General features: G+C 38.5%; 2 protein-coding genes across 6 annotated transcripts in view; both read right to left on the reverse strand.

Moving 5' to 3' along the window:
* LOC113043754 (kinesin-like protein KIF21A) overlaps window positions 1–7,655 on the reverse strand; it is a 56,520-nt gene extending 48,865 nt beyond the window's left edge. For all 5 annotated transcript variants that reach the window (XM_026203318.1, XM_026203317.1, XM_026203319.1 and 2 more), the window contains exon 1: window positions 7,434–7,655. In XM_026203318.1, coding sequence (XP_026059103.1) covers window positions 7,434–7,486 — 53 coding nt within the window. In that variant the 5' untranslated portion in view covers window positions 7,487–7,655. The remainder of the gene's footprint in view (window positions 1–7,433) is intronic.
* A 983-nt stretch (window positions 7,656–8,638) lies between these two features.
* On the reverse strand, window positions 8,639–24,607 carry LOC113043766 (proton myo-inositol cotransporter-like). Its single transcript, XM_026203354.1, has 11 exons — window positions 24,418–24,607; window positions 22,992–23,480; window positions 22,764–22,923; window positions 20,510–20,715; window positions 20,066–20,174; window positions 18,472–18,635; window positions 18,257–18,377; window positions 17,555–17,680; window positions 15,343–15,461; window positions 15,120–15,272; window positions 8,639–10,623 (listed from the first exon to the last, which is right to left on the reverse strand). The coding sequence occupies exons 2-11, from the start codon at window positions 23,452–23,454 to the stop codon at window positions 10,409–10,411; spliced, it is 1,836 nt and encodes a 611-aa protein (XP_026059139.1). The 5' UTR covers window positions 23,455–23,480; window positions 24,418–24,607; the 3' UTR covers window positions 8,639–10,408.

Raw genomic sequence — 24,607 nt, forward strand, 5'->3', positions numbered from 1 at the left:
TGCCTCCAGGACCAGGGTTGGAAATTTGGCACAATGCAGTCAGGCAGGTGATGTTCTCCATAGAATCATAATTCTTCACTCCACAGAACAGGTTTCCACTGCTCCAGAATCCAGTGATGGCTTTCTTTTGTACTTGCTGATGTGAGACTTGCATGCAGCTTCCTGGTCGTGGAAACTCCTTCCATGAAGCTCCTACCACACAGTGTTTGTGCTAATATTAATGCCAGTGGAAGTCTGGATGTCTTCAGCGGTGGTTGCACAATGGAGCATTGGTGACTTTTATACACCATGTGCATCAGCACTCGGTGACCCTGCTGCTGGTCCTAAACACGTCCACTTTCACAACTGACATTGCAAAAGTGGCAACCAATCATAGTTTCACACTTGAATTCCCAGAGCTCTTTAGTATGACTATTTTCTTTCACAAATGTTTGTAAATGCATGCTGCATGTCTAGGTGCCACAGGGTCTGACTGAACATATAAATTTAAAACAATACAGGGGTTGGACAACCAAAAACCATGTTTTAGACCAAAATAATTCATTAGAATGGTGTAGAACAGGGCTGGGAAACTTCTGTCCTGAAGGGCCACTGTCCTGCAGAGTTTGGCTCCAACCGTAGTCAAACACAACTGAACAAATCAATGTCTTCTAGATCACTAGACAGCTACAGGCAGGTTTCTTTGATTAGGGTTGGAGCCAAACTCTGCAGGTCAGTGGCCCTCCAGGACTGAAGTTGCTCAGCCCTGGTGTAAAGTTTCCTTTTGCTGCTAACGGAGTACAAATTTGTCTTGGGAATGTCCTCCTTCAGAGTCCTGCCATTTTTCTCGCAGAACAGTGGCCAGATCACCACATAATGTCTAGACTAGTTCCTAGAACCAAGTTCCTAGAAATACGCAGTGCAAAAGTGCCTATATTTTCTGCTTTTCCACTGAAGCTGGTGCCTGTGCTGGAGCCATTGCTCTGCCAAGAGTGGCACTCATTCAAATCCTGGCTTGCATTTCAGTAACCCTCTACGTAACCAAAATGAGACTGGAATCGCTTGTTATCTCTTGCGGAAGGACAGTGTTGGTCTTTTCTGCCGACCACTGCTGAATTTACATATTTAATTGCTGTTAATGTTGCTAATTTACCTGAACTCTGATGACTTTTATAAATGACACATTTCATAGTGAAGTCCATAGTGAAAGCACTACCTACTGATATCATAGGTTCCCTTGTTTGAGACCAGTACTGGGCCAGGTCAGTACAACAGTTACCAACTGGGCTATAGCTCTGGCACCAGTACCTAGTGTAAAAGCAGTAAGAGACCAAACCATGATTGATCCACCCCCATACTTCAATCTGGGTATGCACCAGTCTGGGAGATAAACCTTTTCGGGGTTTCCCCACAGTTAACTCTCCAGGGTATAGGAAAGATAGTGAATGCTTTTCACATTGTCTGTATTTCAAAATTTGTGCTGCTTGCACCTTTGACACCAATGGTCATGTGACGTTCCTGATAAACAGATTCGGTGCAATCAGGAGAGTCAAGATGCACATTCTGCACTGAGCTACCCTGTTGAAAAAACAACAACAACAGCAGCATATGCTGGTCAGTTTTGTTTTGAAGCATGGCAGCTAGTTTAAGCTGGTCCTAAGCATAAATCTTCTGCTCAAGACCGGCTCAGGACTAGCTTAAACCAGCTCAAACTAGCTGACATGCTTCAAAACATACAGTACCTAACCAGAATATGCTGTTTTTTTTTTTTTTTTTCAAAAGGGTAAGCAGTTGTGGTTTGATGTTTTTTGGATACATCCACATCAGCCAGAGATGTGCCAGTGAGACCAACTTACCAAAGATCTGTCCTCTTTTGAACTCTGATATGTCTCACTTGTGTTAAGTCCTCACAACTCACAAAGTATACCTCGCATACATCTCAATAAACTGCTTTTCATTAAAAACAACCAACAAAAAAACAAAAAACAAAACAGGAACACACAGTGATGTACAACAGACACTTCAGACCCGATTTGTTCTTGTTCCAGTTACATTATCGAATGAAGTGACATGGATTCAGCAGTGATCGGAAGTTTACTGAACTAATAATACAGAGATGAATGTGATAAGGTGAAGACTAGCAGTGATTCTACAGTAATGTTTGCATTCTGCAGGCACTGAGGCGTGGTGTGTTGACAGAAGCTCTCCTAAAAACCAACATGGCCGATCTCAACACCTCTACTTACATATATACAGCATGTATATTTCATGCCCCTCACTGTGATCCTGTAATTGTTTCTTACCTCACCGACCCATGATGAGAAGAGACTGAAACACATTTAGAAACAGAATATGATGACATCTTAGCTTAATGTGCTCTGGATATAGAGATAGATTGGACTTTAAAAGCAGTATAAACCTGTCTGTATTTGTTTATTCACAGAGCTTGGGGCCAAACAACCAGAGATACTGTTCAATGAAAAGGCACAGAACGAAGACCTCAAGCACGCGGGAAGTGAAGCGCAGTTGGCTGGGTGTGGTGAATGTGGTAAAACTACCCCACGGCTGCTCTGCTTAACATTGCTGCTTTCTAGACAAACTACAATTACAGAGAGCAGAGATTCTGTTCCTGCCACAGACCAGGAATATGTCCACATGCGGCTGTGCAGGCTACAGGCGCATAGTTTCTGTGTCTGAAGGACGTGACCGTCACTGGGGTCACCACTGACTTACTGGAGCCCTCTGTTCTGTTAACACATCAGCTTAACATCTAGAGAAACAAATGAGCACAGATGAAATAAGAGACATTCTCTTCGATGGAAACACTATGGTTTGCTCAATTCATTCATTCTGAAATGAACATTACAACAAAGACTCATCAATGCTTTAACAGAGCTTTTCATTTTTAGCTCATGTTAACTAATGCAACCTTATTGGAAAGTGTTGCACGGACACACCAATGATTAAAAAAAGTAAATCATAATAATTAATCAATACAATTCATTCATGTATGATATCTTAAAACGGAATTTATTTAACGGAGTTTGTGATACTGGACTTTGATCTGTTGATGTCTCAGAAGTTCAAAAGAGCAGCTTTTATTTAATTAACAAATATTTTGAAACATTATAAATGTCTTTACTGTCACTTTTTTAATCAAATAAATTGAAATTGACACGAAAAACCCCACATTTAGTAGTGCCCCACATTTCTTTCTTTTTTAGAACTTATTAGGTTATAAGTTATTATTTTTTTTTGCTCTATTGCTTTTTATTTGAATGTTTTATTAAATGTATTTTATTGACCATTTACCTGAATGTAGGAAATCAAAAATACCATTTCTTCACTCATCATTATAAACATTATGTCAGAATTACAAGAATTGGCCCATATTACTGTTTTATACAGTCTTTATACAATATATGACATTGTTTTGTCTACTATTCACAAGATTTACAATGAATTTACAGTGTAAACATGGGTATAATATTTATTATGAATGTGACATCAGTGGATTAACTAGATTAACCAGAGGAAGCACATCAGTCTGATTTCCTCTGTATCTGTGAGGCATGCGAGCAGGCTTTTATTTCATCACAAAATGACATTTGCTGATGCAAGAGCCGCTGACTCACTGAAGAAAACTGCACCGTCATCCACAGCTGGCTCTCCGTCCCACGACAGCATCTACCGTACTGTAACCACATCCACAATCACAGCACATCCACGCAATCAGCTTTAGTAAACTGGTCAAGCATCTAGATTTCTGATTAAAGCTTTGTCAGTGCTCTGTGAATCTAAACAGATGAGACAAAAACTCTGATAGGTGTCAAAATGTCACATCTGCAGCTAAACCAACCTGCTGCTGTCTATATCATTTATATTAATCAGAAAGAGTACTAAAGAAATAATAATTATTCATATTCCTAATTAATCTTTTAAGAACAGTAGGGTCTTCAATTGCTATTACTTAAATACGGCTAGTATTTATATACATTTTCAGTACGTTGCTGATGCCGTATTTTAATAATCAAAGGCTGTAGGATTTTGAAATTGACACAAGTTAACCACACAATTTACCAGCCTGGTCGATACACACATCTGTTCTCTATTAGTGAGTTCAGTTTCCTGTAACAGAAAACTGTCCAGGCACTATAATCATTACTGTCAGCTAGCCGAATGTATTTGACTGTGTGAGCGGTAATTCAACAAAATGCATCTCTGTAGACATCTGAAACACAACAAACAGGCCGATCACAGATCTAATGCACAGATTCACCAATAAATCTCTTCTTCCATTGATCATATGTCAGTTAACTGTCTACTTTCAGCACAGTATGCCACTCAAACCAGTGACACACACACACAGTTGAAAACCTCTGCACTAAAGTAGTGTTTCTGGTTGAAATGATGTCATTGTTACATTGATGTGGCTGATGCTGAGAGAGTTGTTCAGACTAGGTATGGGTCACGATTTTCTAAAATTGGATTGGTTGATTTAATTATAGAATATCAAATAAGATGTGCAATTATTGTCTTTAAAAAATTCCCCGTTTGCGGTGTTGATGCGGTGGTGACGTGTTCATGTAAGCCAGAGCTGATCCTCCCTATACGTAAAATACACAAAGTGTTTAAGCACTTTCCGCTAGTGCAATTGTAGGCGGAGTGAAACATGGACAAATGCGTTGCATTCATTTATCCATAACCACTCATTCCCCACTCCCCACTAGTTTAACCCTCCCCCCGCAAATGACCAACCAATTTTCACCGAACACTGAGGTCCTGTGATAATACCAGTCCCGTGTCAATCGACATCTCTGTGATTTGGCCAGCATTTGGCAGGTCGTATATCATTTTTCAAGGTTTTTGTTTCCTGTGCGCCTTTTTATCCAGCTTTCGCAAAGAATAGAGCTGCGTTGGAGTGTTTGATAGTACTGTATTTGTTGTGGAAAAGTTCATTTATTTCAGTAATTCGACTCAAATTGTGAACTCGTGTATTAAATGACATTGCACCCCAAATCATCACAGACTGTGGAAACTTAACAATTGACTTCAAGCATCTTGGGCTATGAGCTTCTCCACCCTTCCTCCAGACTCGAGGACCTTGGTTTCCAAATGAAATACAAAACTTGCTCTTATCTGAAAAGAGGACTTTGGACCACTGGAAAACAGTCCAGTTCTTCTTCTCCTGAGTCCAGGTAAGATGCCTCTGACGCTGTATGTGTCTCAGGAGTGGCTTAACAAGAGGAATAACAAAACTGTAGCCAAATTCATTGACACGTCTGTGTGTGGTGGATCTTGATGCCTTGACCACAACCTCAGTCCATTCCTTGTGAAGTTCACTCAATTTCTTGAATTGATTTTGCTTGACAATCCTCATAAGACTGCAATTCTCTCGATTGGTTGTGCATCTTTTTCTTCCACACTTTTTCCTTCCACTCAACTTTCTGTTAACATGCTTGGATACAGCACTCTGTGAACAGCCAGCTTCTTTGGCAATGAATGTTTGTGGTTTACTCTCCTTGTGAAGGGTGTCAATGATTGTCTTCTGGACAACTGTCAGATCAGTCTTCCCCATGATTGTGTAGCCTACTGAACCAAACTGAGAGACCATTTTAAAGGCTCAGGAAACCTTTGCAGGTGTTATGAGTTAATTAGCTGATTGGTGTGTGACCATATTCTGATTTGTTGAGATAGTGAATTGGTGTGTTTTTGTTAAATGTGAACCAAAATCATCACAATTAAAGAACCAAAGACTTAAACTACTTCAGTTTGTGTGCACTGAATTTATTTAACACATGGTTTCACAATTTTGAGTTGAATTACTGAAATAAATGAATGTTTCCATGACATTCTAGTTTATTGAGATGCACCTGTAGAACAGGACTCTCAAAGCCTTGACATCCATATATCTGGGAGATAAGTCAGTAAATTTGAGTAAAATCACAGGCTTCACTTATCCATGCAAATACACCATGGAAAATTCAGATGTTGGGTGTAATAAAAAATAAAAAAATCACACTATGTCCCCAGATAATACTAATCCCGTGTGAATAGGGCTAAAGACAACAGAAGAACACATTTTCTCACACGCACACTGTACACTTAAAAAAAGGCTTTTTATAACAGTTTCAGTAACTTGGGAAAATTTCCAAATAAGTTTCTGTGTGGACCACAAACACCACCCACGGAAAACAAACAACACGTTCTACGGAGCCACTAAAGGGACATGATTAGCCGCTTGCTAGCGGTAGCCTGTTACATTACAGTACGTAACATTTCACTTACCACATAAACAGAGTAAGGAGAGATGACTGATAGGATGATGCCCAATGATTTGCAGATCCTGAGCACCGCTGACAAACATCTAATCTTGTAAAATGTGTGGTATCTCGAAAGTGATGTAAAAAACGCGCAGCATTCAAAAGCAATTTAAATTCACTGCATATTAATCAAAGCTAACTGATGCCTACAGTTTATATACAGTATAATTACCCAAACATTTAATTGTGACAGAAGATATTGAAGAATATTTTTCCCCTTTAGGGGTTCCATTTTTGGAAATGGTATGAGCAGTTAATTTATGCTAATCAACGGACTCTTATGATTATTATACTAATGTTTCAGCACATTACAATCATAATATGTCTTGATTTAAGCTAGCCTACATGCATACAGATTGAAAGCGTGAATCCCGTCTCTCTCCATCTCTCTCTCGGAGTATGGGTGTTTGAGTGTGCATGCGGCAGGGGTGTGATTTTCTAATAGCAACTGAGTAATAAAGAGTGATTTTTAAAATATTATTTTGGCTTAAGGTGTCCTTCCCTAGTTCAGACACACATCTACCACGTGTACATCTTCGGTTGTGCTGAATACTGCATGCTAACAGAGCTGGACTGGGATGCAATTTTAGGCCGGGAAATCTCACACTCATCCAGCCAGGACACACAGAAAAGAAGGGGCCAAATTGTTCCTTTTGGGATACAACAGCGTGACACTGTAGCAGTACTCATAAAAGGATAAGACGGCTTATAAAAACGTAGTTCTGTTTTTATTTTGATTGTATTTTTTTTAGCTTGTTTACTGTACAGATTGTCACATAGCAGCTTTTAGGCATGGCTCTGTTTTTTTGTTTTAAGTCTGAAATGACAAGGAGGCGGCTTCCCGCAATGGAGAGCCCCCACGGTGTGGGCGTGGTCTACATGCGCCCTGGCTTTTTGCATAACACATGAAATATCCTGATTATGTCTTGTACATTAACTTGTAAGGATTTAGCAAATATATATATATAATGTTGCATATAATTATAATAATGAAACAGTGGAAACAGATCCTATTTTCCCTGCTTCTATTGATTCCAGGGTGAAATGTAAGGCGCATATGTGCTCTGTTGCAGCAGGTGCCAGCCCATGAAAGCACATCGTCAGTAACGCACACTAGAGCTCGTGCCCTACCTGAGCGCCACGCGCACTGTGCTCTCGTCCTGTCCGCCTGACATGATCTTCATCGATCGATCGATCCTGTGCTCGGCTCATACACACATCAGGGCTTTGTTGTGCATGCACCCGCTACAGCAGCGATGCATTGCGATCACGCGAGATCATTCGCTCGATCCTGAGCGCGTCCCGATCCGAACTCATCTGATCTACACGCTCGCTTCATGAAGACCCAGCCACAATGCGTCACCAAACCACGCCTCCTCCAAGACCCCTGGAGGGTGACGTCACCCCACGCATGCAAATCAGCCGGTGCGAGAGACATAATAGATGCAGGCTCTAGATAATATTCCAGATTACTTCATAATATTTGGGATGTATTTGCAGAGACGCAGATATTTGCTGCACTGATATGCATAAGTCATTTCAGTTACATTTAATTTGAACCGTTATTTTATTTGTTATTATTATTATTATTATTATTATTATTATGAAATTTAATATATTTATCGTGTAACTGAATTTGTTTTGTTGATTATATATATATATATATATATATATATATATATATATATATATATATACTGCATATGTTTATTATTTGTAGCCTATATAAATACACAAACATGCATGTTTATATTTAAGAAATGTATGTTATGTTTATATATTAAATATATTTATAGTCTGTAAGTCTAATTCTGTAAATACATGTAAATATTTTCAAAATATATACTTGTATTTGTATTTTTATATACATAATACACAGTACACACATATATTATGTAAACAAAAGCTATTATTTTGGATGTGATTAATCGCGATTAATCGTTTGACAGTATTACTAAACACATGCAGTACTAGTAAGAAGTAGTGGTAGTAATATAAATAATATCATAAGCACATTATTCATTAGCACAGAAATTGTTATCTATAATAATAATACTAAAAAAATGTATGTATGTAAAGGTTTGTTTGTTATGTGTTTTAATGCATTATACTTTTTATAGGTGTAGCAACGAATAGATAAGTATTATATTTGATCATAACTGTGGAAACAATTATTCATAAAATCATTAAAAAATATATATGGTTCATTACAAGGTGTAAAGTTTTACCAAATACAAATATCATAAACACCATTAATAATGAAGTTTTTATTTTGGTGCTGTATGCAGTGGTGTTATGCGCTCTCGTGTGGTGATGCTTCACCACATCACATCTGGTTTCTAAGCCAGGATAAAAGCATTCAAACATTACAATATGATAGCACTGGTTTCCTGAATCTACATTTAACTTAAACACATGTTTTACAAGCCGAAGGGGGAAATCTTTCCACAGTAAGGGGGTCTGGGGCAGTGCACTGTAGTAAAAACGGTCACGGTTTCCTTCAACTCAGGAACTGAGTGTGAGTGCTGCTAACAGAGGTGAAAGAGTTCAGTGTCCTGACCTCCGGCCAAACTGCAGTGTCCAGTTACTCGCTCTCACGTTACCAGAGTACAGGACACAGGACACTTTCTAACAGTGTACAGTACACTTCAGTTCCCCTCACCTCTGAGACACACTAGAGACACTAAACCAGGTCAACTCACCCTGTGGATAAAAGACAAGTGCCTGCTAACTGTAGACATGTAAAAAATAAAATAACCCTTGCATGAAACCTTGTGGTCAATTTAAGCAAATTAAATAAAATCAGATTGATTAAAATTAATATTTTTTTATAGTATTGTTTTAATTAATTAAAGTGTATCTTTAATGTAGATTCTCGTGGACGTTTGTCTTTCGATTATATCAACTAAACTCTGAACACATGGAAGTCTCTCACGTGTTTAGCGTTCAGTGGTGTGAAAATAACAATGATTCAGACATTCACAATATTTAGTGTGAAGAGTTGGTGGGTCAGTGCTCTGTTTGGGCTAAATGAGGGGTACAGAGGTCAAAGAGAGGGTCAGGTCGGGACGAGACTGAACGGAGCCGAGACCACCGAACTCTACAACAGACTCACACAACCATTCAGAAACATTTATTCATCTGAGAATGTACAAATACAGCATTTATCAGCAGCAACTTCAACTTCACAGAGTCTTCTTGGGAACAATAGTTAAATCTTATTATGACTGACTGTGAGTATTATATTGAGAACACCAACACAAAGAAACAGCACGTAACGCACCGATTTAAACACCAGTGCTGTCAAACGATTAATCGCTTCCAAAATAATAGCTGTTGTTTACAAAATCTGTGTGTACTGTGTACACACACATGCATGTATATATTTTCAGATTAATATTATTTTTATATATATTACATGTACTTATTTATAAATTATATGAATATATAGATATGTAAATATTTTCAAAATATGTACTGTGTGTGTGTGTATTTATATGTACACAATTAATACACACAGTACACACACATATTATACTAACAAAAACTATTTTGGATGCGATTAATCGCGATTAATCATTTGACAACAGCACAAGACACAGCATTTCTAAGTAGAAAGACTTTCCAATAATAGAAAACCTGTATAATTCGATCCAGGAACATGTTTAGCGTGTAGTACCAGAGTAAATGAAACACTAACAAATGATAAAGCTGTATTTAAGCTTATTTGCCGTGATTATCACCGATACTGAAATTCTGCTCATTAAAAGATTAGTATCCGAATTTGAGAAAGATGATTGTACAGCTCTTATACGCGGTCTATTTGCTCAGTTTAATAAAGTTAATGCAGAGCACATATTTGGATAGCGATCTCACTTCCTGTTCTCGTGGATCCAGACAGCCTTTACTTAAGCAAACGCCACATTGGCCTATAACACTACTCATCTGTACATGTGCAAATATGATCACGGCAGAAATAGCAGATGATATCTTGATGATTATCAAGCATCAGTGTACTGATTTTAAAACATGAGTCAACAAGAACGTTGACTGTCTGGAATGAGAAGCACAGCATCCCTCGCACCATGAATCATCTTCATCAGGGTCTATTCATCATCAGTCAGGTCTTCATCAGAGCCGTAGTTTCCTCCGTTTACCCGGATGTACTGAACGCTGGGAGTACCACCGGCTCCACAGCTGCACAGCTGTCTCCCGAACACAGACTCGATCTCCTCCAGACGCAGGCCCTTGGTCTCCGGCAGACAGCCCACCACAAACACAAAGCCCAGCAGAGCCAGACCGGAGTACAGGAAGAACGCACCTGGACAAAGCAGACATTCACAATCAAATTAATATAAAATAATCTCATTTTCAATAAACACATTTCTATAAATGGCCAAACTCTCTCAAATCAGCCTGCAAACCAGTTATGACCAGGCTGGAAAAACCAGCTCAGTCTGGTTTTTCAGCTTAGGGTTAGTGATTTGAACTAACTTAATTTGATTTAGTGATTGGTTGTCTGCTTCGAGCCTGAGGGTTCGGGGACAGGTCACAGGAGTCGCACTGTCTGGCACAACATCACTGCTGAAAGTTGACGCGTCTTCATGGAAGATGCTAAGCTAAACCTGTGCATTAAACTTTGGTGAGTGCAGCATCGTTTGTGCTATTGTTATAAATTATCCATGAACAACCACCTAAAACACCCCAGCAACCCCAAAACAACAGCCTATTAAACACTCAAGTGACCACTCTGAATTATTTAATAACTGCATAGTAGCTCACAAAAAACACTCCAAACACGTTAGGAACAATTCAGCCAGAAAAGCCTAACTCCCTAGCAACCGCAGAGCAACATGCTAGCAACCACCCACACACCCCATTCAAGTGCACAGCAACTACTCAAAATATCCTAATTGAATTAATTGACATCAAGCTTAAAACACTTTATTAACCACCCACCTAGAATGACCCTAATGCTACTATAGCAACCGCACAGAAGCACCTTATCAACCACTAAGAATATGCTACGAACCATCCAAAATGAAAACACCTAGAACTGAAACTGTAAAAACTGCATAGCAATCAGATCAACCAAGGAACCACAGAACCACTAGAACACCCTAGCAATTCCCATGCAACTGCAAAGCAAGCAGCCACCTGCACACATTATCAGCAGCATAGCAACTACTCAGCAACTGCATCACAGCAACTTTAACAATGCCCAATCACAAAGCAACACCCTAGTAACCAGCCAAACGCTCTAGCAACCACACTGTAGCACCATGTGAACAACTTAACCACTCAAGAGCACACAAGCAACAATCCATTACAACATAGAAAACTACTTGGCAGCACCCACTAGGGGTGTATCTGTACGTGTATTCGCACGTGTGTACCGAATAGGGCTGTCAACGAATATTCTAAATTCGAATATGTATTCGAATAGTTTTAAAAAAATGAATTTCGAAGGTGAAAATTTATATTCCAATAAAAAAAAAATGTGGAAAAAAACGCCCGCGGTAGTAGAGCCGTGGTTATCTGCTTCGAGCCTGAGGGTTCGGGGACAGGTCACAGGAGTCGCACTGTCTGGCACAGCATCACTGCTGAAAGTTGACGCGTCTTCATGGAAGATGGATGCAAGTGCAGAGCCCAACTCGACCGCAGCAGAGAAAATGAGGTAAAATTGTTGACCCGTGAGATAAAGTTGTATGCAAGCTATTTAAGATACAGTTAGCATACCATTCGACCACTAGCAACATGAGGTCACATCTCAAAAAAGTGCACCCAAATGAGCATGGCATAATGTGTGGAACTCCAGCTAAACAGTCACGTCTTGACACTTAACGTTACTTTGCATCGCCCGCCGCAAGCTCTTTGTCTGCAACACGACAAGAGGCCATGACGGATAAAATAATTTTGTTCATTTGTACGGACATGAGACCGATCAGCATCGCGGATGGGGCACGCTTCGGGGAGTTCTGTCAAGCAATTGATCCGAGGTTTGATTATTTATCGTTTCATGTCAAGGAAAAGTTCCATGTTTACCACAACACAGCTCGCTCGGAGCATTCAATGCCAGTTCTATCTGCTGTAAAACTTCAATTAATATTAATAATATTTGTTTCAATCACTGAATGAAGCCTGCTATATTTGGGACAACAGTCACGACCTTAAATTGCTCGCACAAAAATGTGTTTGTTCATTTAAACCGTTATGCTCAGAGAACGTGAGGATGAGAGAGTGTGAGGTCTGCAGTCTTGGCCATTAGTTGATTTCCTTGTTTTTGTAAGGTAATACGTTGTCATATATGTTTAAACTTAAATAGACTATTTATACAAGTAGTTATGTCTCTTTGTATTATTTTGGCCTGTTATTGACATAATGCACGTCATTGACAACATGCACAACCAGATGTTCGAATAGTTCGAATATTAGTGTATTTTTTAGAGGGAATATTCGAACGTAATTTTTTAGCAATTTTGACAGCCCTAGTACCGAATGACCGAATGCAATATTTTGTGTGCGGAACATAGGTACATTTTGTGTTTCCAAACAAACTTATTAAGTGGCAGAAGTCTCAGCGTTCAGGTCAAATCCCGCCCTGCAGCTGATTCTAAGGCCGGTGACACACTGGCTGCGTGGCGTGAGCGTGGCGTTTCTGGTGCGTGTCAGGTGCGTGATGGCTGCTTCGCATTTTCTGTGTCTTTACACACCAGAATCGTGCCTTGTGCGCTGCTGCTACTATAGGTGACATAGAGGGAGGCCGCCGAGGCGCAGACAGACCAGGATCTTGTCTTCACGACAACAACATCTATACTTCATGTTGAGCATAAATATAAAGCCTACTGTTAAAGGACACCATCAACAGTATTGACAGCAAAATAGACTATGTTTGACAGGTGCAATATTCCAGTGTGTCACCAGCCTAATGTTTTCAAAAGGCATCACGCGAGTGTGAACATCACTACAACTAGGAAAAAAACGATTGTAATTCAAACGCAGCTCCTTGTCGGCATTTAAACCGACCTTTGCTCTTAATTCTGATCGGTCCAACGCAATAACGAAATCTGAGCAGGTCTAAAAACTGAGACTGTTGATGCTGCACTTTACACTTTGGAAAAGTTATATATATTTTTTAAATATGAGCAGGCCTACAAGCTGTGATTGGTAATTCTGCACTGTAATCGTAGTTATTTATTTATATTTTTCATTATATTTTATTATATGATATTGATTTAAAACTGAGAGTATTTTATTTAGTGGAGAACTTTGCAGCAGTATTTTATTTCTTATTCTTTTATTTTATATATATATATATATATATTATTTAAAAAGTATTTTAAAAAATTGTAAACAAATTGTTAAAAAAAGTTTATAGTAATAAACAACCTGCAGTTTAATGTTTGCATTTCTTTCCCTTACTGTACCGAAAATGAACCGAACCGTGACTTTAAAACTGAGATACATACCGAACCTTGCTTTTGCGTACCGTTACACCCCTAGCAACATATAATAACTCCCTAGCAACCACAAAGCAACATGCTAGAAATCCCCCAAACAAACATCAGCTGCATAGCAACTACCCAGACAACCTTGAAACTCCAACATGTTTATAAATACTCAGAACACCTTAATAACCTTAAAAGTGCCTGACAAACACACAGGACACCCTAGCAACGACAAAATAATGCTCTAGCAACCTCCCAAGCCAACCCAGCAACCACATAACAACATGCATTTAAGCGAACCTAACAATGCCCTGGAAACCACACAAAATACCCAAGCAACCACCCAGAACAATTTCAACACTGCATAACAGGACACCCCGCCCCGTCCCCCAAAAATAAAAATAAAAAACACAAAAAACAACCTGTGCTACAACCAATACATCCAAATCCCTGAAATATGACCCATCAGAGCGTATACTACAATTGTGCCCCATCGGCAAAAGGTCGTTTTCATATTAATGTTTTGTACTCTTTTATTTGCCCTCTGGTTTGCGTTTCGTGTAGCTCAGTTAGTAGATTATTGCGTTATTCCTTGATATGTAATCATGCTATCACGGGTTCGATCCCAGGGAACAGACGTGCAGGAAAATGTTTATGCTCAATAAATTATAATTTAGCATGATTTCTGTGAGGGTTAGGTTTAGGGGTAGGGTCTGGTCATTCGAACGAATAAGCCACCTAGTAAAATATGTAGGAAATACTGTGAGATCGGTGTAAAAAGGCCACACATTGCATCTAAATAAACGTGCGTTTTGATTGGTAATGACGTTACACATCATTTCATGACGACAGACGCAACGCGATACTGTCATTATTTAATAACTTTAAAACGTAAATATAGGTCTTAATAAGGTGCTTGCACAAACTACATATGGTCGTTTTTTGTTGGAGGACAGGCTCCAAAAAAACATTGTAACAACTCTAGAATAGCCTAGCAAACTTCCCTAGCAACTACATAGCACCAAAAAAAAACAGAATAGCAACATATACCTAACACCTTAGCAACCGAAACCAACAACAACACCCTAGCAACCACATAATTCCCTAGCAACTGCAAAGCAACATGAAACAATCACATGAACACCCATCAACTGCTTAGCAACTACCCCGAACAACCTAGCAACTGCATGATAGCATATTTAAAAGAATCATCTGACTAGAACAACGTCAACTTTAAAACAACACTGTAGCAACCACCCGAACACCATATCGACTGCACAGCTACACAGAACAACCTACAACTGGTGGAATCTGTGTAGCACATAAACACTGTTACAGTGTTCAGGGTCGTGTGTGTACTGTGTTGTACCGTAGTATGTCAGGTACTGGGCCACATGAAGGAAGGTCAGAGACACGAGGACGTTACAGATCCAGTTGAACCCGGCAGAGCAGGCGTTCCCTGTGCTCCGAGCCCACAGCGGATAGATCTCAGAGTTCACCGTCCACGGCATAGGACCCATACCTGCTCCAACACACAACCTCACATCAGGCTTTATGATCATTAACATCCACTGAACTGAGAAAACTCTCACCTGGAGCAAAGAAGGCCAGATACAGAACGAGACCCAGCAGAACAATCCAGGAGTAAGATGTTGGGCAATAGTTATAGGCCCAGAATACACCTGCACTCTCCTGGGTGCCATTGGAACACCTCAATAAGACATGAACAAGACAAGACTTAATCAAGCGCTTAGCTTACCATTCACATTTAGTTCACATTTTTAATTAATGATATGCAAATGTGCAAATTCAAAATACTGGAGAGAGTTGTTTCTCCCTCCACCTCCTCCTCATACTTGACACTCATGAGGGTTGCCAGATTGAGGACATGTTACAGAACCGAGTGCAAATGACAATGAAGGCAACACAACTTTGTTCGTTAGCTGGCTTCAATGGCTGCAATATGCTGTGATTTTTGCCAACTGGCAACCCGGGGGTGTCTCAATATTATTAAAAAAAATTGGCACTCAGACTAAAACACATTTCAAAGCAGAATAACTGGATATAGTATTGTTTCTCAGGGAAACAAGAATGTGAACGTGTTTCCTAAATATCTGAAAACGTATTATGGTAATTTTATGCTTTAGTACAGTTGAAAAATTCCATACAGAGCCTTTAAATGCAACTAGCTGAACTTGAGAGTGTTTGTTTTTACCTTCTTAATTAGTTTAAATACATTTATAATTGTATATTTGTAATGATTCAGTAAATAAATGTAATTTCAAAACTGTACTTTAAAACATGACAAAAGATTATAAAAACAATGATTTAACTTCTTAAAAGAGCAGGTCATATGGGATTTGGAAAAATATTTGTTTTGCTTTTTGTAACATAGCTATTGACAAAGTTGCTAATCAAAAAAGTGCATGATAAATAAATATACTGTCTCTGAAAAGAGAAGAACTGACTCTGAACCCCCTTAATGAGACATCATATTTTCAAATCTGTGGTTCTACTTGTAACAATTATACGTTAATAGGTAACACATTTGTATAATAAATTACACGCCTGTCCGCAAAATACTAACACTAGTCGAGAAGACACTGTATTCTACGCTGTCAAAGCAAGTTTGTTTTGTTTTCATTGCTGAAAGATCATGATGTGAAGAATCAGTGGTTACAATTTTTTTTTTCACAATACCACAGCAATACAATTCCAACCTTTATTTGTGTGCTCCTGATTTTACAGAGGACTGCTTCTCAAATTTTGTCGATTTCAATGTGGGATTTGCTAAACACTTGTCCATGAAAGATAAGTCCGTACCTATTACTTATTAAGGTAGAAACACAACCTGTACGTACAATTGATACGTTATGTGTAGATTTTCAATCGAGAGCTCAAAATATCAATTGCTAATATGTGATGTATACCCAGAACAGCTTTAGATTTTTCAGGTAAACCACGATTTACGACTCTTACTAAAATAGTTCTGATAATTTGCTGTAAACCCACTATTTCCTATAAATGTGTCAGTTAATGTAGACTGTTGTTGTAATAATAAAGTAGACGTATTCTGGTTTACAAACTACCGTATTTTACGGACTGTAAGTCACACTTCTTTTCATAGTTTGGCTGGTTTTGCGACTTCTAGTCAGCTGTGACTTATTTATAAAAATTAATTTGACATGAACCAAGAGAAAACATTACCTCTCGCCCTCTCGCGGCCGTAGACGGTAATGTTTTCTCTTGGTTCTAAATAAATGCAACTTATAGTCCAGTGTGACTTATATTTGTTTTTTTCCTCGTCATGACATATTTTTGGACTGATGCGACTTATACTTAGGTGCGACTTATAGTCCGAAAAATACTGTACATTGTTTCATCAGTTGGTCACATTAGCACTCAGCTAACGTATCAACCATTATTGTTTTAAGTGTTTACAGTGTTAAACATGAGCTGTGGGCACGATTCGCTTGCAAAAGTGTTAAACTAATTGTTTTTTATGTCATTATTTTAAGAACGGATTGGAGCACTATATAATTGTTTAATGTTTGATTTGCTCACGTACTCCTCTCTCTACCAATCACAACAGACTTGGCCACCTGACCAATCAGACCAGAGTAGGCTAATGGCAGGGATGGGGTTTACAGACCATAAGCTCAGAACTACTTCGAACGAATTTCATTAATATGATTATTTACAGTTCTAAATACACTTTTAAAACTTGAAGTACAGCACAAGTGCACATTCAGTACAATAGTCTTTTTCACAAGGCCAGAGACTTGCATACATTAGAGGTATTACCTTCCCACTGCAGCTGCTTCAGTGTTTGCTGTGTCCACAGGTATGCATGACGACTCAACCACGGCTGTGCCATTCTTACCATAACAAAAACCACAATCTGGATTCAACATGCAGGATTCACAGAACCTTTCATGTACAGACAGAAAAACAAACTCCAGTCACACTAGTGCACTAGATTTATAAATGTCAAGTAGTGGTCGACCGATATATCACCAAGGCCGATACATCACCATTATAAAGATTATTTCATCATTACTCACCATAAAACTGTATGACTTCATAAACCATGACAACATTTAAATTTTTGGGTGGAATATCCCTTTAAGTGCTAATATACAGTAAGCTTCTGTAAAAACCACAAGCAAATGTGATTTTTTTTTTTTTTTTTAATTGATTAATACTGTAACTCCTGCTAAATAACTACACTACCCATGATCCTGAAAAGAGCCCCACCAATCAGAGAAGCTGTTGCTACCACATGAATGAAAAGCACTCAGTGGCATGTTCCCTTTCAGAAGTATTGTAGATGATATAATTAAGTTTCTTACACTCTCAAACTACTTTTATATTTGTACTTGAATAATCTGAGGTTATCTTCAAATATATTGTATCGTATTTTTTTTTTTCTTATTTGCATAGAACTTTTTCTGGCACAATCCAAAAGGTCAATCTAGTCTACAAAAAAAAAAAAAAAAAACTCACCCATATGTAATGCATGTGGAGTTGTGGAGGGAGGGGTCATTGGGGTGAAAGGTCACGGGTGGAGAGGCCTGAGCCGAGAGCAGGAAACCCGCAGCGAGAACCATCAGACTTACAGCAGTACCTGAGTGACTCACAGCAAAGCCATTACAATATTACTGTACATACTTCAGTCTGTTAGTGAGCACCTGTGTCTATGGCTGCGTCTGAATCTTCACCTAGTATGCTGCCCAGAGTCAGTTTCCTGCGGCCCACCTTCTCCACGAGCCACACGCCTAGTAGAGTAAACAGGAAGTTGGTGAAGGCTGTGGCAGAAGCCAGCCAGATGGCCATCTGATCGTCCTGTACTCCAGACATCTGCAGTATGGTGGCGCTGTAGTACCTGCAGTGTTCAGAGAGACCATTAATTTCATTCAAATAGACAGTACTGTTATATAATTGGTAATGGAGTCCTAGGTAATGTTAAAAATGGCCGCCAGTGCCACCACACTACCCCTGCTGTTCCCGCAGTGTGGATAATGTGCACAGAACGCTTTCTACTTTTGAAAGATTACACTGTTGCATATTGTTTCACATACTATTCTGAAGTGTGAATGCAGTATACTATGGAAGCTTGCAACTTTTGATCTTATAATTCTGACTTTTTCTCTGAATTATGGATTAATGTATCATAACTGCACGTTTTTATTGAGGGCTCATCTTTCGATTTGTTTATTCAAGGTATTTTACTTTATTGGACTTCATCCAAACTCTGACATTTGTCTTGCAATTATGAGGGTTTTTTTACAATTCTGAAAACTGCCAGAAAAAAAAGTCAGAACGGTGAGAATAAGTTTACATCTGTTTTAATTGCAACGGTAATTGCAACTTTTTCTTACAATTCAGTTTTTTAGGCATGTATTTGCGAGTAAATGCAACGTTTGTTTCTCATGATCCAGACTTTTTTTTCTTGCAATTATGAGTTTGTATCTTGGAATTCTTACAATTATGACACCTGTGGGGAAAAAAAAGTAATTATTTTTTAATTCTGTTTTTGTTTCCAACACAGAAAAATATCAAGGTAATTGCAACTTTTTTCCCCTCACAGTTCTCACAACTGCCTTTTCTTAGAATTTTCTTCTTAGAACTTCTTAGAATTTCTTCAAGTTAATATATCTCACAATTCTGACTTTTCTTCCTGAGAATTGTGAGAAAAGTGTCAGTATTGTAAAATAAAACGCAAATTTTGTATTGTACTGTAGCCTTCAATTCACACCAAGGATGATGATGTTAATAATAACGTTCACTAGTGATGCACTGATTGGATTTTTTTGGCCGATGCTAATACTGATTTTAACAATAACTGTCTGATTTCAATACCGATATTTGTCACTTCCTTTTTTAACTTTCATCATTAAAACAGATTACTGTTTTCATCATGTTTTACACGAGAAAAGTTAAAAACCATATACACTACATTACGATATACTACCTAGTTTATTGCTGACGGCATTAAATTGTTAAAAATTGACAGCCGATATATCGGTGCATCTCCAATAATAACTATATCACTTTCAGAATAATTTTTCCAGCTGATGAATGATAAAAACACTGAAATCCAGCCAGAATCCATCCTGCTTTAAAGAGCTACAGCATTTAAAATAGCAAAAGTTATAACATGAATAAGTTATAACATGATAACGACAGCCGTTATGATAAAGAGAATGTTATTGTGTCGTGTTGTGGACACTAATGTAATTGACGTTAAATGTATTGTTCTTCAGTCATATTACCAGGGAATCAACTGGACTCAAATGCGCTGGAGGAACCTACATGACCGTGTTGATTCCCGCGAGCTGCTGAAACATCTGTAGGCCACAACCCACGATCAGAGCACGCCGCGCTGGAGCGAACGTCAGGATACGCCACAACACTGGACCCTCTAGAAGATAATCAATCAGTCAATCAGGGAAAACTAGATCATCATTTATACAGTCATCATATAGTGTACTCCAGGGGTGCAGTTTCGACAAGTTAACTTCATTTCTAGTAATTCATGATTACTTGATTTTTATTAAAAAAAAAAAATTGTGATTCTGTTTCATCAATGACAAATTTCCTCGCAAAAGAACAATAAAGAACAATAAGGTTGTTGTTTTTTTAAGGTTCAATCACTTTATTTTATTCCTCATTTCTTGGATATCCCTCTACTAAAACAAGCTTAAATCTGACCTTGAAAAGCAACTGAAATATTCCCAGGTTTCTGGATGATCTCACCTCCAGCATCAATCTTCTCCTCCTCAATGCTGCGTCGTATGCTTTCATACTCTTCATCCACATTGTCACCGCAGCGGATTCGACTGAGCACCAGCCGAGCATTCTGGGTATCTCCTTTCTGCAGGAGCCAGCGAGGACTCTCTGGGAGGAAGAGGAAGCCCAGGAACTGAAGCGCAGCAGGAACAACTGACAACCCCAACATATACCTATACACCAACACAGAGATGATTACAAAAACCAAGTTCTTATGAAAAACTTTTTATCTCATTTTTATTTCACATTCTTTACATTTCCTGTGAAATGTCTGAATATTACCGTGTTTTTTTTAATTAAAATTTTTATAATATGTAACCATATACCACAAAACCAGTCTCAAGTAGCAGGGTTATATTCGTAGCAATAGCCAAAAACACACTATATTGGTAAAAATTTAAGATTTTTCTTTTACGGCAAAAAATCGTTAGGATATTAAGCGCCATATTTTAACGATCTACATGTAAAGTGTAAAGCGCACGGTGCAGGTGCACTCAGGGCGCGTCCAAATCCACTTTTGCTATTTTAGTGACGGATAACCATTTGGCGCGCCCGGGAGCATGGTCTAAATGGGTTGTCCCTATTCTCTTAATGAGTAATGAGTGTTTTTTGGGCGTAACATGCAATAAACCAATCAGAGTCTCTTCCATTCCCTTTAAGAGCCAGTTGCGCTCGTGCCATGACGGATTTGCTATTTGGCAAGTGCAAAGACAGAACACGTCTCCGAGATGAAACGGAGCTGCTCGTGTGCGAGCAAATAGATAATTAGCCTAATTCTGATACATGCGATGACTATCCATTTTGACGTGTTGGTATATATATATTTAATTAGCCTACAAAAAAATATTATGCATTGCAATCCTTAAATTTTTTATATTTAGCATGTTTGTGTGCTGCTCTGTGTCCTTGTGTTTAAAAGCAGCATTTACGCTCTTTAAATAACAAAGAAAAAACATGGCGCCAGACTTTAGACCAGGTTTGAGTTGGTCTATGGCGTAGTCTATTTTCAGCTCCTTAAAATAGCAATGCGCCTGAACACACCTCTTTTTTAGACCAGCACGCTGCGCCTTGCGTCGCATTGAGCCGGGTGTATGTATATCTTTATTCCATGAAGATATATTATACATTTCCTACCATAAATACATCAAAACTTCTTTAATTAGTAATATTCATTGCTAAGAACTTGGTTTGGGCAACTTAAAGGTGATTTTCTCAATATTTAGATTATTTTTTTTTTTGCACCCAGATTCCAGATTTTCAAATAGTTGTTCCTCGGCCAAATATTTTCCTATTTTTAATCCTATTTCTTGTTTTCAGATGATGTATAAATCTGTATAAATGTTTAAACCTGTGACCCTTATTGCAAGTTTTGTGGTCATGTGTCACATATTTCTAGTTTTATATGATTGTTTTATGAATATTTAGGTATAATTATTATATGTATGTAAAATACGCAATATATTTATATTGCTATATAGTAGTTGCCAGGGTATTATTATGCATTATTAACATGTTCTGACAATAACTGTTGTTTTAATATTTTATACATATTATAAACATATTATTGAATATACTGTATACTGTATATTTAACACAGTCACTCAGAAAAGTAATAGCACCAGTGTTTTCATTGTAAACTAAAACTAAAATCATTAGAATTGTTTTTGTTAATTGAAATAATGCTGGGATAAAGTAAAATATAAATGGATGAAATGATAAAATAGATGAAAACTTTAATTAAAATTAAAAACGGTGCTTTGAAAAAAGGAATGTCATAAAATAAGTTATAAAATTATTACAATTTACAACAAAAAACTCATTCATAAAAAGACAAAAGCACGAAACATTAAAACATTTAAATTTGTGTAAATTTGTGTGTATAAAAGCTAATTCAAAATATCAATAAATGCATTGTGTTAGAAATAACACTAACACATGTCTCGCCAAGCAGCAAGAGCCACTGCATTCACTGTATTAATATTGACTAGTTATTAAAAATTATTTGCATATATATTTATTTAATGCTAAATTATTGATTAATTTAATTAATAAAAGATTTTTTTTTTTTTCTATTACAGATTTTATTGGGTTGCAGGCAGCATCAGTGTAAACAATTCACATCTTATTGGTGACAAACATATAACAGAGGCATAATAAAATCATAAAAAGATGACTGATTTTTTTATTTTTATTAAGACAGATTTAAGAGGTAAGACTTCACCTCCAGCCGTCATGGGGCAGGTAGCTGAAGGCCCCGTCCACCACGCTAGCTACGAACTGCCCTCCGGTGATAAACAGGGTGTTAATGGTGACCAGCTGACCTCTGAGTTCAGAAGGTGACACCTCAGCGATGTAGACGGTCACGGTCATAGACGCAATCCCTAAAAAACATACAAAACCGATAAGACAAGCAAACTGAACTCAAATAGTTTTACTCTACATAACTTACCTATCCCGAGCCCAACCGTGAGCCTCCCACACAGAAGAACCTCTTTGTTGTGTGCGACGCTCAGGATGATTCCTCCAGCAGAGAAGATGAAGCTGGCGAGCAGTATACAGACTCTCCGGCCGTAAAGCCCGTTGAGATACCCTCCAGCCAGAGAGGAAACGGCCGCGGCGCCAACAGTGATGGACACCAGCAGCTCCTGCCATAGAGAGCTGAGGTTCATCTCCCTCTTGAGCAGCAGCATGGCTCCAGACACCACTCCTGTGTCATAGCCAAACAGAAACCCACCCAGAGCCGAGAAGAAGGCCAGGGTGTAGACGAAACATGGCGAGCCGCGCTGGACAGAGCGGGTCTGACGCGTGGACGTGGACGAGTCATGTTCTCGGTCCCTGGCCTGGACATCAGACGACGTCTTTATCAAGCTCCTCTCGTCCTCACCTCTCCTGTCAACTATCAGCTCCTCCATTCTCCACAACTTATGCACATTGTCTCCTAAATCACAAAGGAAACACCTTGAGATCATCACATGATCAACATTAACAAAAGCCATGAAACCCAACACACCTCAAACCATAACACAGAGAAACATCTACAAATCAAATCACATTCATTCTTTAAATGACTAGAGATTTTTATGAGGTATTCGTTTATAACACATGTACTGTACAGCAAATGTAATCAGATGTTTGTTTGAAATACCATACAAACACTAGGTTATTGTGATTCGCGAGCGCAGTTGTTCTCTTGAACGGATTCTAGGTAATGGTTCAGTTGAACCGATTTGCTTGTATGTTTGTGAAGGACACGTTTTGCATTATCTGTACAACGTATTTTAACAAATCGTGGTGGAATACAGGGTTTTTAACACATACACACGATTAAATGCCACACGGAGGACGTTTGTTAACTGAGCACCATAAACCAGTGAATCACTTTTGGATTCTGATCGCTGAAAAGAACCATTCGAACGAACCGATTCGCTGAAATGAATTAGACTTTTCGGGTCCACACCACAGACCCCTACTATAATAAAAGAGACTCTACGCTGCGCCTGCGAGCTTGCAAAATCACCTCATTTAGTGTGTCGTACAGTGTCAAACGTTTCATCTGTAAACGCAGAGATAGCTCGAGCTTCTGTAGGCTATGCATTTATTAGCTACAAAAAAATAGCCTTCATCGAAACTTAAAAAAGTTTCGCGAAATACATTTTCCGTTTAGATGAATGATTTTGAAAGCTGTTTTTATTTTTATATTCATATTTTTATAATACTGACTGATAAAACATGAAAATGCACAACTTACTATATGCACAAATCTTCTGTAGCCACAGCTAACGCGTTTTAAAAATGAACAATATGTGCCTCGTTACCTATGCACGTGAATGGCTTAAAATAGGTATATTTGCGTTCTCCTTTTGTACCTAACTTACCAGCAAGACTCTTTTCTCCGTGCCCCTGCTTTGACAAGACACTCACTCAATCCTCTTCTCTTGTTTTCACTCTGTTGTGCTCGAACAGGAAGTTTTTGGGAATTGTTGCAGTCATATGATTCATAACGCAGCGCCGATCTTCAGCCTCGTGCATGACCGAGATTTCCAGCAGGTTTTGCCATTCGACTTT

The sequence above is a fragment of the Carassius auratus genome, chromosome 25, assembly GCF_003368295.1.
Source record: "Carassius auratus strain Wakin chromosome 25, ASM336829v1, whole genome shotgun sequence".
NCBI lineage: Eukaryota > Metazoa > Chordata > Actinopteri > Cypriniformes > Cyprinidae > Carassius > Carassius auratus.